The sequence below is a fragment of the Taurulus bubalis genome, assembly GCF_910589615.1.
Source record: "Taurulus bubalis genome assembly, chromosome: 1".
NCBI lineage: Eukaryota > Metazoa > Chordata > Actinopteri > Perciformes > Cottidae > Taurulus > Taurulus bubalis.
This window is the reverse complement of record NC_136589.1, coordinates 707,733-722,202: the sequence shown is the minus strand read 5'-3', so window position 1 is coordinate 722,202 and position 14,470 is coordinate 707,733. Positions and strand designations below refer to the sequence as shown.

The 14,470-nt window shown below is 47.3% G+C and overlaps 1 protein-coding gene across 1 annotated transcript; it reads right to left on the bottom strand.

Annotated features, from left to right (window-relative positions):
- Nucleotides 1-756: 756 nt before the first annotated feature.
- ccdc141 (coiled-coil domain containing 141) lies at nt 757-14,262 on the bottom strand (the record flags this gene model as incomplete). The annotated part of the gene is made up of 12 exons (XM_079224669.1): nt 757-2,404; nt 2,985-3,304; nt 4,006-4,231; nt 4,329-4,477; nt 4,637-4,756; nt 4,833-4,945; nt 5,651-5,834; nt 5,915-6,103; nt 6,228-6,368; nt 12,683-12,820; nt 13,363-13,530; nt 14,095-14,262. 12 exons carry the CDS (start codon nt 14,260-14,262, stop codon nt 757-759), a joined length of 3,564 nt encoding a protein of 1,187 aa, XP_079080795.1.
- Between the last annotated feature and the right edge of the window lie 208 nt (nt 14,263-14,470).

Sequence of the window (14,470 nt, the reverse complement as noted above, 5' to 3'; positions counted from 1 at the left end):
TCAGCTAGTTGTGCTAACATCAGCACATGTTGCTAACGGCATACGGCTAAACGTTAGCTTTGGTTCCACATTAAGATGCATCAGTTTCCAAGTTCTGTGCGTGCAGCGGACGCCATGAACCGTTACAGATAATAATAATTAAAGTCAGCCAGTGAATTAGAGTGACGATTATATCAAACTGCAATATAACATTAACACACGTTAAAATGTCACTTCAGCACGTCTAAATTAAAAGCTGAAGGTCTAAATAAAGCTGATCGTGTTGTAGACAAATTTGAGATTTTTTTTTACATTTTGAATCTGTCTCTTAACAGAAGTTGGATTAACCAATCAGCTTGTTTAGATTTGGAGTCGAAACTATGGATGAAAACAACTTGGTACCACTGGAGTACTAACATAAGCTAACATTAGTTAGTACTTGCTAGCTAACGTTAGTGCAGCTTCGTGTAAGAAGCATGGCTATATCGCGATAAATTCAGATTAGCCGGAGCTAGTGATGCTCAAGTGTTGAGAATTATTACTATGTGGATCAAACTCCTGAGTAACGCGATGCTGATGATGTTTACAAACCACCGTGCAGAGGTTTAATGTGTGCAGGTTTACTTCACTAATGCAGCTGACGAGAAATTCGTTATTTATTTCAGTGAAATGCAAAACAACAAAAGAAGCAGATGGGTAGGAACCCAAAGACAAGTATGAAGCATGTGTTAATGCAGGTGTGAAGGGTGCCTTAAGGTGAGCTGTGTATTAATGATCTCATAAAGATTGTGTGTTATTGTGGAGCTGGTTATAAGCTACCCACCAGGTGAGCCTGGGCTCTGGGTCTCCCGTCACCTCCACCTCCAGCGTCACTGGCGAGCCCTCCATGACGGTAGCTCTAGACAGGGGCCTGGTGAAGCAGGGAGGGACGGGTTTAGAGGCTTTTCCCTGGGGAAGAGACTCTGCCTGGGAAGGAGGAGCAGGAAAAGGAGGCCTTTGGACCTGAGGAGTAAGCCTGATCTCCTCACGGATGGCCATGGGCTGACAAATATTTGGGTCTTGGCCTGGAGTTAGTAGATGGAGTGGAGAGGAAAGGGGGGTGACATGCAGATTAGCCTGCGGAGCCAAAGCCTGGGTCTGTGGGTCGGGTGGAGGAGGTGCCGCAGGCTTGATGGGGCTGCTGGGGGTCATGCCAGGGTCATGCACACACTGCTGGGTACAGCTGGAGGTCAAGGACTTGTGGAATGAGTAGACTGTCTGGTGGCTCTGCTCGCTGCTGAATCTATTGCTGCTGGATAAGCTGATGCTGTTTAACTCTGGAAGAACAGGGGCAAGGACCTCAGGTAGACCTCCACCACTCTGGGAGAAGGGGCTTTCTTGTTGGGACCTGAGATTAATGCTAGTCTGTGCCAAGGAGCAATGACTGTTTGGGGGGAAGGCCTGGCAGAAGACGGTTTGTTTGACGGTCGCGGCTGTGGTTAAGCTGCTGCTTTGGGGCGTGAAGACTGATGAGGTCTCTTTGCTGGTTTGGGAGGAAGGTGCATCCTGATCAAAGCCACTCCTGGAATCCAGGTTAGACCGGGAAACATTTCCATCCTGAGGGAGGGTTGGGGTAGTTGGGATGCAAGGTGCACAGGATTTGAGGAGCCCAAGGGTCCTGTCTTTGTCGAGAACAGGGTCTGTGAGAGGCTGGGGGACCGGTTTGATCTGTGGCAAGGTCTCACTCTGAGGTGAGAGGCAATGACTGTCTGAAGGGGAGGACTGGAAGAAAAAGGTCTGCTGGGTAACTGTGCTGCTGTTGGCGAGAACGTCCCTTGGAGGTTTGGAGACTGTGGAGGTTTCTTCGCTCATTCTGGAGGATTTCATGTCCTGATGGAGGTCACTGTCAGAGTCAGGGAGGTTTTGAGGACAAGTTGTGCTGCATTTGAGGAACCCGGTGTCTTGTGGAGGAGTGTTGTCTTTGTAGAGATCTTGGTCTGGACCATCAAAGGCCTGAGGACAACAGCTGGACCAGGGAACTGTGCTGCAGTGATTGAGCTCTGCAACCTGGGGATTGGGATCAGTCTGTGGCGAGGTCTCCCCTTTGGATACCACATGTTGGGTGATCTTACTCTGGATACCTGCACTCATCTGAGGCGGATTGTACTGACTGTTGAGCTCCTTTAATAAGGGATCAGTGTGCGAGGGGTTCCTCTTCTCAGGGACATCGTGGTCCTTGTTGGAACAACTGTCTGCAGGGTTTCTCTCGTGGTGTGATCCAGAGGGGAAGCCGAGTTCAGGGACCAGGGCCAGGTCATTACTCTGGGGGGCGTTGGCTGTGCTGGTCTTTCCAGCCTTCAGGATGCTGCACAGAGTGCTGGTGAGGAGACTCTGAGCAGGAACAGTCAGTGGACTCTGGGCAAATGAACTGGACTCTGCTCTGAACCTGTAACACACACAATAGGAACCAACTCATACCAAGAAACTTGTCCTGTGACTGCTGTTGCATGTCCTCACTGTCCTTCTCCTGCCTCCCGTCCAACCTTAACATTAGATTATACTTTAGTAGTGCTGGGTATTGACGAGTAGTTAACGGATCATGAGACCAGAACATCATTTATGTTTTTCTAGTCTCTGATCTCCTTTGAATTCTGTGTTTATATGAACAAATATATATAAAAAGTAAAAGTATTTAGAAGTTTTGATGTTTTACTGATTTCAGAGCGGTTAAAATAATCTTTGGGACGGAGATGAAAACAAGGTCTGTGTCGTTGTAGACCAGCTGTTGTAAATAAACAAAACAACATAATCGATCTGTATCTGCCAATATGGATCATCAATAATTGGTAATTAATATCAGCGGCAAAGAAACGTTATATTTGCTCCCTTTTTCCTTTTGTGCTGATCCGATCCGAACCTTGAGCTTTATGATCGGCTGCACCTCCGGTATCGACCAAAAGGTTTCCAGAATCACAACAACATGCAAAGTAACCTTGCTCTGTTCTGGGATTTGTCCGGATACAGACCTGGTGCTGCTGTGCCGGCTGTTTGGAGGAGTCTCTGTCTGGCTGGACTCTCTCTGATGTCGGGCTGCACCGGTAGCGGTACCAGTAGCACTGTGATCTGACTGGTGGCTGGAGTGGCTGATGTGGACGCTGTGGGAACTGAAACAGAAGCCCTCCTCAACGTCCGACTGGACCATGTTGGACTCTGGTGTCTCTGCCAGCGGCGGCAAGGAAATGTCGTCAGGTGACGCACAATCGTATTCATCATTGGAAAAAGAATCATCCGTCATCACTTCCTGCTGCTGGAGCTGCGCCTCGGACAGGTGTCCCGCAGATGCATCCTGGGTAAAAACATGTAGATACTGTATACTGCTCACTGTCACAGGATCAATAAGGTCTGTGCAGCTAGTTAGTAAGTAAAATAAGAGTTCAGACTTATCTGAAGAGCCGGGCTACAATCGGAAGATACAGCCGTGGATCATCAGCGTCGACGTGAAAACTAAAGCAGGGATTTTGTGGCCTTGAAATACACTCTAAGAAATAAGGGTACCAAACAGTTTCTTTCTAAAGGGTTGAGGTTCTACCTAGAACTAGTTTCTTCTATGGAACCTTTTTCTTGAAAAAAAGGTTTTTCAAATGTTCTTTGCAGAACTACTTGGTTCTAGATGAAACTGTTGTAAAAAAAAAACATGAAAGGATTCTCGGTAGAACCGTCTGGGTGGGTTCTTGTTAGCACCCTTAGAAGGTGGAAAGGTTCTGGATGGAACCTCCAGAGATAATTCTCGGTGGAACGATTACATTATAAAAGAGTTCTTTGAAGAACCGCTCCTAGTGGGTTCTGGGTGGAACCTTTTACAGCAGGTTCTTGGTATAACCAATTAGGTTGGGTTCTGGGAACCAACAAATGTTCTTTTATGAGTATATAAGCCAAAGAACCCCATATTCTTCCAGTTAGCACCAGTGCATCAGTAAACAAACAATACAAGAGGCTCTACATTGGACCCCTGAGGGACACCACATGTGTAATGAACTGAGGATGAACCTGAAGCGTCGTCATGTTCGAGACCACTCGTTTCTCCTTCTTCTGAAACTCCCTCTGGATGTCAGAGAGCGTTGGGCCCATCACATAGGGAGGGGGCGTGGCCTGAGGGTCAGTGGCGGCAGGCTGTGATTGGCTGTTTATGGCGTGGACTCGTCGGTTGGGCTCCACCGGGGAGCAGGAGAGGCTGAAGGAGTGGGAGGAGCGGTAGGAGGAGGCGATCTGTTGCCTGAAGGAGAGACCACACGTGGACCTTTCAACACAGATTCTGTTCTCAGAACACAAGAAGCAACACTTTCACTCTGTTCCACTTCTTTTCGGTGTACCGGCTGTCAGTCTGTCTGTCTGCCTCCTGACTGCGGCTCTTCTGTAACGGAGGCTTCCTATTGGCTGCGCTCTGCTTCTTCGCAGGAAGCTCCTTCCCATCATGCTCGGCGGTCAGTTCGGGGGTGTGGCCTGTCTCCTTCTGCTCGTACTGAAAGCCCAGGACAGATTCAGATGAGCCGATTATGATTTAACATCTAATTGTATTGTTAATAGAAGCCTGAAGGCATCACCGAACGTCAGCTTTGGTTTTATTTAGTTCTAGTTTGTATGTTTTCAAAGCATCATAAGTTTAATAAATCATGTTTACCATGTCGGCCTCCTGTGAGCAGCGGTTATCAGTCTGCTCCTTCTTCATCTTTCTGTTTTCCTTCATCTTCCTCTCTTTCTCTTCCTCTTCTTCTTTGTTGTGCTGATTGAGACTCTGCAGCTTTGACATCAGTGTGTAAACAGTCAATAACCAGCTGATCGTATTACATGACCGTCAACATGAAAGTCTCTCTAACCTTCAGTTTGTTCTCCAGCTGCATCAGGCCGTCACTCAGCTCCCTGATGGCCTCCATCATGTCGGAGTGTTTACTGACCGTCTTCTCCGTGTAGCGCCGGCCCTCCTCCACCCCTGAGCACACATATTGATATATATATTACACGTATGAATGTGTGCTTTAAGATAAGACTGTATTCGTCCCGCAGTGGGGAAACTGCAGGAAAGTGCTAGTGGTTTACTGAGAGCTCAGCTTGTTGTGCAGCCTGACAGCAGCAGGAAGGAAGGACTTTCTCTCCCTCAGACACTCTTCCTCTCTTATTGACGGAGTTATGTATTTCACATTCTCTGACATGTTTGATTTTAGGGATTTTAATCTTGTCTTTATTCTATTGTTATTTATTATTGTTTCTATTTCACATAATCATCCCTCATTTATGAGCTTTGCGTGTGTCTTAGTATAAATAGACCAAGTAGGTATAAGTGTGTTTCTACTAATATTAATATTCTCTCTCTTCTTTTATTGTCTCTGCATGTAAACGGTAAATGATTCATAACTTTATCATTTAAATCTCATATTAGTTTTTTACAGTGACTTTCTAACATCTGACCACGAACTCTGGAACAATTGATTACAATTGAAACAGTGATATTTTATTATAAAAGAAAAACAAACAAACAACAAAGAAAAATAATAATAATAACAATTAAAAAGTGAAAAGTATACATAAATAAATAAATACTTCAAATACATAAATAAAATAAATAAAATAAATAAAATAAATAAAAATTCTATTTAAATGAATAAACACACAAATAGATAGACGTCGTGCCGCTCACCGTGCAGCCGGACCGCCAGCTCCGTGATCTGACTGATCCTCTCCTCCTGCTGAGGAACCGTCGGCCAGACGAACTTCTCAAACTGCCGGTAGAGAACCGACACGGCTTCCGTGCTACGACACTCGGAGGAAAACTTCCCGACGCGGGCGATGGTCGCGCTGGCGTCCTCGCACCAGAACTGGTACTGTTGAAGCAGAGCGACGCGTCAGGTCATGACATCATCAGACGCCGGTCCAGGCGTGACCTTTGACCTTCACCACATACCTCCTCCGTCGCTTGCTGCAGGCGGCACGTCATCTCCAGCGTCTTCTGGTGTTCGTTGACGCTTCGCTCAAACTCTCCCATCTGTCTCTGCAGCTCGTTGACGGCGTCCTCCGCCTCCCTGGCCACGCCCCTGTCCTTGACCTCTGACCCCAGCCGGGCCGCCGCTCCCTGTAGGCGCTTCCTGAGCACCTGCAGGACGGCCAACACAAATAAACAGTTATATAACTGTTCCAGGTTCTCCATGACTAAGAACCCTGCTAGTCGGTGAGCAGGAGAGGGCGTCTGACATGAAACACTAGAGAGACCGGCTCACCTGCAGCTTCTCCTCGTGCAGGTCCACCTGCTGCAGCTGGTTCCTGGCGGCCTTGGTGTTCCTCGTCCTGTCGTTCCTCTTCAGGTAGTTGAACCTCAGGTTGCTGAATCGCTTCTTCAGCTCCTTGAAGGAGTCACGCAGCTGCAGAGCAACACACGAGCGGTCAGCCGGTTCTACCGGTTCTATCTTTCTGGTGCCGCTGTTCCACCAGACACACCGGTTGTTCATCAGTGGTTTGTTAATAGATGTTCATATTTAAAACCATTGGACCTGATTTATTATCTTTGATTGATTTATTGACACATTCACTTCCTTTATTCTCTATTAATATATGAATATATTGATCACTGTGTGGGCAGAAGAGGGATTCTCAACAACGATCGGATGGAAGTGATGGAACTCTGTGGAGACGTTCGTGTTCCCCAGAGGAGGAATCAACACCCCGAGGTTGACCTTTTGGGTTTTGAACAAAACATCAGCTTTTGGATGGATGGTGATTACATATGGTTTTGTAATAACTGACTGTTCATCTAGTGCCACCATCAGGTCGACATGACTAACTCAACCTCATGGTGGCGCTAGTGGGGAGCGGTTCATGCTGGAAACCACAGCTGGTGAGATATTTCACCAAAACCACAGAGACACAGAACCACTAAAGTCAGAAGCATTCATCCTCTGGGGAACATGAAGATGATTCATCCTCTGGGGAACATGAAGATGATTCACATCAGATCTCTGCTGGAGCTGCGTGACCATGTCACTCAGTAGACGCAGCTTTCATGAGATTATTCTTAGAGCATGAGGGTTTAAATCCAGAGGGACATTTCTGCCTCGGTGTCAGATGGCTGATCTTTTAGCTGAGGACAGCTGAGAAAGAGAGAGAGAGAGAGAGAGAGAGAGAGAGAGAGAGAGAGATAGAGAGAGAGAGAGAAGCTTGGGGAAACTCTGGACTGAGGAAAAGGAGGAGCTCTAAAATAATTTAAGGACGAATGGAGTCCTAAGGACCATTGAGTACCCCAGAAGGGATTACCGCAGAGTACAACAAAGTACCAGAAAGTGAACTATGCACAGTATCGCAGAGTACCCCCAAAGGCAAAAATAACAAAAGACAACTACAATGTACCAGGAAGTACCACAAAGAATAACTAAGAAGTACCAGGAAATACCTAGAGATAACCATGAAGTATAATTAACTACATCTAAAAGACCCCAAAGAAAGTACTAGGGAGTACTACAAAGTATCTGACTCAGGACAATGAAGTACTCCAGAGTACCATTAAGAGATTATCATAGAGTTTCGGGAAGTACCTCAATCAATATCCCGCAGTATTGCATAGTACCACAGAAGGATGTGGTACAATCATTTGGGAAAAACCTGAGTAGAGACAGTTTTTGAATAGTACCACAACCCACCCAATGGTACCACAAAGCACCCAGTGGTGCCACAACACACCCAGTGGTAAAACAAAGCACCCAATGGTACCACAACACACCCAATGGTACCACAACACACCCAGTGGTACCACAACACACCCAGTGGTACCACAAAGCACCAAGAGGTACTACGACACACATAATGGTACCACAAAGCACCCAATGGTACCACAACGCACCCAGTGGTACCATAACACACCCAGTAGTACCACAAAGCACCCAGTGGTACCACAACACACCCAGTAGTACCACAAAGCACCCAGTGGTACCACAAAGCACCAAGAGGTACCACGACACACATAATGGTACCAGAAAGATTACATGAAGTATCACAAAATGGCCCAGACTACCCTCTAGTACCTCAAATAACTATAACATGAAGTACCATGGAATACCCCTAACAGTACCCATAGACCCGAGTTCAGCTGGCGGACTCTGTGATGAAGTGATGTACCTCTTGGGATCCTTAATGAGAACCAAAGATCCCCTGAATGTCTGTGGTGAGAATAAACGTCCCACCAGAGAACAGAAATAGAACCATGTTTAAAAAAGAAGATCCCGTTCAGGTGACTCAGCACTCAACCCTTCCTCCCTGTGATCCAGTGTTCCTGGTTGACTTTGTGGTGGCGTCCCGTTACAGAACTTCCCAACTTCGCTCTGTGCAGTGAAGGTTAAGACTAGATAAATAAACATCTAAACTACGGGTAATCTGAACAAAGCCTGGTGATGTCTAAACCCAAAGTGGCGTAAGTGGCGAGACGACTTCTGGACATGACGGAGAAGTTCGGCGGATTCTTGACAGACCTCCACAGGTACACACCTGGAAAACGGTCTGGATTCGAATTCTGGACCATGCCTACTACTCATTATATGAATAATTGAATGTGCTGTAACTCCGTTATGTTATTCATTCTGGCCACATGACATCTATTGCTTCTGTCCATCCGGGGAGAGGGATCCTCCTCTGTTGCTCTCCCTCAGGTTTCTTCCCCTTTTTTCCCTGTGAAAGGGTTTTTACTATCTTTATTGGGGGAGTTTTTCCTGATCCGATGTGAGGTCCCGGGATAGGGATGTCAGGCATTTCTTGGCGTGTGATCGCCACCAACAAAAACGTGTATCTCAGCATGTTCTACTTTCTTTTTCCATGTATCGTGGCTGCCTGGAACCGGTCCTGCCTGCTGCCATGGCCCTGCTGATGGAACCGGCCTGGAACCGGTCCTGCCTGCTGCCATGGCCCTGCTGATGGAACCGGTCCTGCCTGCTGCCATGGCCCTACTGATGGAACCGGCCCTGCTGATGGAACCGGTCCTGCGAGCTGCCATGGCCCTGCTGATGCCCCTCCTCTCTACCTCCTTTTGCTTCATGGATCGTGGCTATCTGGATCATGGTCCATGCCTACTGCTCATTATATGAATAATTTCTGTCACATTCATTGAATGTGCTGTAACTCTGTTACGTTGTTCATTCTGGTCACATGACATCTATTGCTTCTGTCCATCCGGGGAGAGGGATCCTCCTCTGTTTCTTCCCTTTTTTTCCCTGTGAAAGGGTTTTTACTTTACTACTCACTTTATTGGGGGAGTTTTTCCTGATCCGATGTGAGGTCCCGGGACAGGATGTTATGTTACAGACTGTAAAGCCCTCAGAGGATAATTTGTATTTGTGATGTTGGGCTATATAAAATAAACTGAATTGAATTGAATACTTCTACTTGAGGGTACTTCATGGTACTACTGGATGGTTTTAGTAGGGCGACCGTGGCGCAGTGGGGGGCAGGGTCGTCCTCCAATCAGAGGATCGGCGCCTTGATCCCCGGCTCCGCTAGCCCATGTCGATGTGTCCTTGAGCAAGACACTTAACCCTACATGTCTCCCGTAGCTGTTCTACGGTGTATGGATGTTAGTCCTGATGTGGCTCCTTCATGGTAGCTCCTCATCAGTGAATGATTCCTATGTAAAGAGTCTTTGAGTATTCAGAAAAGCGCTATATAAAATCAAAGTATTATTATTATAGTGCAGACTTGTGAGTTTGCTGGTGGATCACAAGATACCAACAAAACGTGGACCTGCTCATCAAACTGTACTCCATTACGTCACTCAATGGTCGAACAAGAGAACGGCGATGACGAGGTTCCTGACTTTGATCTTTAAGAAAACCAACAACAAATAATAAGAAACAGCTTCCCAAGAGGAAACCCTCCACACTATGTTTGACGGTGAAAACAGTTTAAAGTAAAGGTTCTCCACTGACAAAGGGCTTCTTTAACGTGAACATTAACAATAATTAATCGTTCATCATCATTCATCCAAACTCTAAGAAGTGTGTTTGTGTGCAGAGAGTCTGTGATTTCTACCTCAGCTGCTCCTGGTGGCTTCAGGGAGCTGGTGACATGCAGCACCAGGTGCATGATGGGAAATGACTCGGCCTGTATTTCTGATCTGCGCACCCCCCCCCCACCCCCTCCCCAGGCCCCCAACAACCGCCGCCCTGCCACTCAGCGACACAGCAGACTGAACCTTGTACGTCTACTGGGTCAGAGTTTCACCTGAAGAGGCCGCAGACGTGTTCTGGGTTCATCTCCATCTTTTTACTGGAGCCTCAAAATCCAAGCACACCTCACTTAAAATGTGCTGAATTCTAAATTCAGAGCTTTTGCACTAACATGCACTGACTTTACTCCTTTAGTGTGTTCATGAATTGTCACATTTTGGTCCTAAAAAGCGCTCAGTTGTACGTAGCTGCACCCTCTAGTACCAAAAAAAACAAGATGGCGACGGCCAAAGTTCCGAACTCAGAGCTTCAAAACATCCACAAACCACCGGGTGACGTCACTGTGACCACGCCCACGTTTACGGCCTGTGACTAATTGGCATGCGGCCGGCCATGTGAACAAAGAGGAAGAAGCTCTGATAACAACAAAACTGTTGTTTGAAATCATATTTCAACATATTCAGAGTCCATCTGTTCATTGAGAAAACAAGAGTTTATTGCAGCACCTAGTGGACAGCAGAGGAACTGCAGCTCTTATTCTTTTGATCAAATAAAATCTTATGTATTTATTTCACTTTGATAAAACCTCTGAAGGGAAGTGGTCCATGAGGTCCAGTTTCTGAGGGAGACTCTTTATGGACTCGCATCTAAAAGGGTCCTGCTGACTTCAGTTATATTTAGACTCTGATAAACCGAGAGGCAGACGTTCGCCCTGACACATTTAAACAATCTGAATAAAATCTGCTGTGAAGGGAAATGTTAAATATATTCGTTTCATTTTTAGTTTCAAAGTCAGGGGATCTAAAGTGTAAAGAAAACATGTATCTGGCAGCTATGAAAACAACTTTCATTGACTATAATAAACTAAAATTAAAGAATATAACTTGAGTTTTTCCTTTAATTCTTTCAAGAAAACATCCGATAAATTCATTATGTGTATATTTGAATTACAGACCTGCAAAATAAAACCTGGATGAATGTAGTTGATTTGAGTTTGACAGACAGCTGGCAGCAGCGCCCCCTGCTGGCCGTACTGACGAACAACCACCAACCCAGCTGAGCGTCAGCTGACCAGCTACCAAAGGTCTAGGAATAGATTCATGTCTCATGTCTCCTGTCCCCTGTCTCTTGTTTCCTGTCTCCTGTCTCCTGTCCTCTGTCTCTTGTCCCTTGTCCCCTGTCTCTTGTCCCTTGTCTCTTGTCCCCTGTCCCCTGTCCCTTGTCTCTTGTCCCCTGTCTCTTGTCCCCTGTCTCCTGTCTCCTGTCCCCTGTCTCTTGTCCCCTGTCCCTTGTCCCCTGTCTCTTGTCCCCTGTCTCTTGTCCCCTGTCTCCTGTCCCCTGTCTCCTGTCCCCTGTCTCTTGTCCCCTGTCCCCTGTCTCCTGTCTCTTGTCCCCTATCCCCTGTCCCTTGTCTCCTGTCCCCTGTCTCCTGTCCCCTGTCCCCTGTCTCTTGTCCCCTGTCCATCGTCCCCTGTCCCTCGTCTCTTGTCTCTTGTCCCCTGTCCCCTGTCTCTTGTCCCCTGTCTCTTGTCCCCTGTCCCCTGTCTCCTGTCCCCTGTCTCCTGTCCCCTGTCTCCTGTCCCCTGTCCCCTGTCCCTTGTCCCCTGTCCCTTGTCCCCTGTCTCCTGTCCCCTGTCTCCTGTCCCCTGTCTCTTGTCCCTTGTCCCCTGTCTCTTGTCCCTTGTCTCTTGTCCCCTGTCCCCTGTCCCTTGTCCCCTGTCTCTTGTCCCTTGTCCCCTGTCTCTTGTCCCCTGTCTCCTGTCTCCTGTCCTCTGTCTCTTGTCCCCTGTCTCTTGTCCCTTGTCTCTTGTCCCCTGTCCCCTGTCCCTTGTCCCCTGTCCCCTGTCTCTTGTCCCCTGTCTCTTGTCCCTTGTCCCCTGTCTCTTGTCCCCTGTCTCCTGTCTCCTGTCCCCTGTCTCTTGTCCCCTGTCCCCTGTCTCTTGTCCCCTGTCTCTTGTCCCCTGCCCCCTGTCCCCTGTCTCTTGTCCCCTGTCCCCTGTCTCTTGTCCCCTGTCCCCTGTCCCCTGTCTCTTGTCCCCTGTCTCTTGTCCCCTGTCCCCTGTCTCTTGTCCCCTGTCTCTTGTCCCCTGTCTCTTGTCCCCTGTCCCCTGTCTCTTGTCCCTTGTCCCCTGTCTCTTGTCCCCTGTCCCCTGTCTCTTGTCCACTGTTCCCTGTCTCTTGTCCCCTGTCTCTTGTCCCCTGTCTCTTGTCCCTTGTCCCCTGTCTCCTGTCTCCTGTCCCCTGTCTCCTGTCCCGTCTCTTGTCCCCTGTCTCTTGTCCCTTGTCCCCTGTCTCTTGTCCCTTGTCCCCTGTCCCTTGTCCCCTGTCTCTTGTCCCTTGTCCCCTGTCCCTTGTCCCCTGTCTCTTGTCCCCTGTCTCTTGTCCCCTGTCTCTTGTCCCCTGTCTCTTGTCCCCTGTCCCTTGTCTCTTGTCCCCTGTCTCTTGTCCCCTGTCCCCTGTCTCTTGTCCCCTGTCTCTTGTCCCCTGTCCCCTGTCCCTTGTCTCTTGTCCCCTGTCCCCCGTCCCCTCACCTGTGTGATGTCATCGTTGAGGAGGCGGGTCAGCAGCTTGTCCTCACGATGAGTCTCTTCATTGAGAGTCGAGACACAAAGCGAGTCCAGAGAGACGAGACGAGTCTCCAGCTGCTCCACTCTGAAACACGTCCAACCCTGGAGGTACACAAAGTACTCAGATCCTGTACTACTAGTACACGTACAGCAATGTACCACAAGGACTACAAGTTTAAAAATACTTCATGGACAAATACAGAAGTATTCACAGCAAAATATAGGTGAAGTATCGACAGCAAAAGTACACAAGTATTATCAGCCTCATGTAGTTAAAGTACTCAAGTACTACGGGGGTCATGTAGTTAAAGTATACAAGTACTACAGAGGTCATGTAATTAAAGTACACACGTATTACTGGGGTCATGTAATTAAAGTACACAAGTATTACTAGGGTCATGTAATTAAAGTACACACGTATTACTGGGGTCATGTAATTAAAGTACACAAGTATTACTGGGGTCATGTAATTTAAGTACTGGTCTCTGATCTGCGACATGAAGATATAAAGAAACTAAAGCTGAAGATTAATGCAGCAAAAAAGTACTACTACCTCTGAGAGGTAGAAGTATGAAGCAGAAAGAGTAAATACTGAAGGAGCTCAACGTGGTACTTCAGTACAGTACTGCAGTAAAAGTACTCACACTGTCGGTGATAGCGGAACAGATGTCTGTCTTCAGTGTTGAAGCCGTTTCAAACAGACTCTGGATCTGTTTCTCTCGGAGTCGACTCTGATCGGCATCATTGGTTCCACAGGAACCAGTGGACCCAGTGGAACCAGTTACAGGGTCCGACTGGAGCAGCGCCTCTAGCTGGACTCATAGAAAACAACACTCACAGTCGTAATGAATACTTGTACTGTGTCAAAACTGGTGGAAAACAATGTTAACTTCTAGTTTATAAACTTCCCACAGTCCAAAGTGACGTCTTCATATTAAAATCACGTTCATGAGTTTATACAACTCACCTGTTTAACTTATATTAGGTCTTGACCCTTCAGGGTCTTAAGGTCTTTACATAATTTCTTAAATTCACCTTTTAAAGGCACTTGCATATAAGATTTACACCAATGTGTTTTACATCAAAAATTGCAGAACAATCTCAGCTCTCTATATAATGAGGCACAATTGTCCTAAGGCACAAGGGTAAAGTGATAATATGGCCCTAAAGCTGAAAAACGTAAGCTTGATTTTTAAAATTCTTCATATCTCTTGTGAAAACATACCCGGAAGGGTTAAAGGTCGAGCTTCAGGATGAATCGAGGTGTCTCTCTGTTCAGCAGCAGCAGCTTCATCCTGTTTTATATGCTTTGATCCTGACGGAGGTTTAGACCTTTAAACCTCCGTCAGGTGTAAGGAACGAAACACAACACCCACCTGTTGGTCTGTGAGGTGGAAGCTCCTGCTTAGGTCCAGGATCCACTCGCTCTGATGGATCTTGTTCTTCACTCTCTGCTGGAGCTTCAGCAGCTTGGACAGATCCTCCTCCTCCGACTCTTCCAGCCGGTCCTGGACGGCGCTCAGAGTCTCCCAGCTCTTCACCATGAAGTCCACCTCGGCGTCTAGACGCTGGAGAGAGAGAGAGAGTCTGATGCTGAAGCAACCAGTTCACAGTTCAGTCGTCAGCCAGAAACCTTCTAGTAGTCCCTACAAGTAGTCCAAGCACCCAAAGGACCCAAAGGATACTAAGGACCCAAAGATACCAAGGACCCAAAGATAGCAGGGACCCAAAGGACCCCAAGATACCAAGGAA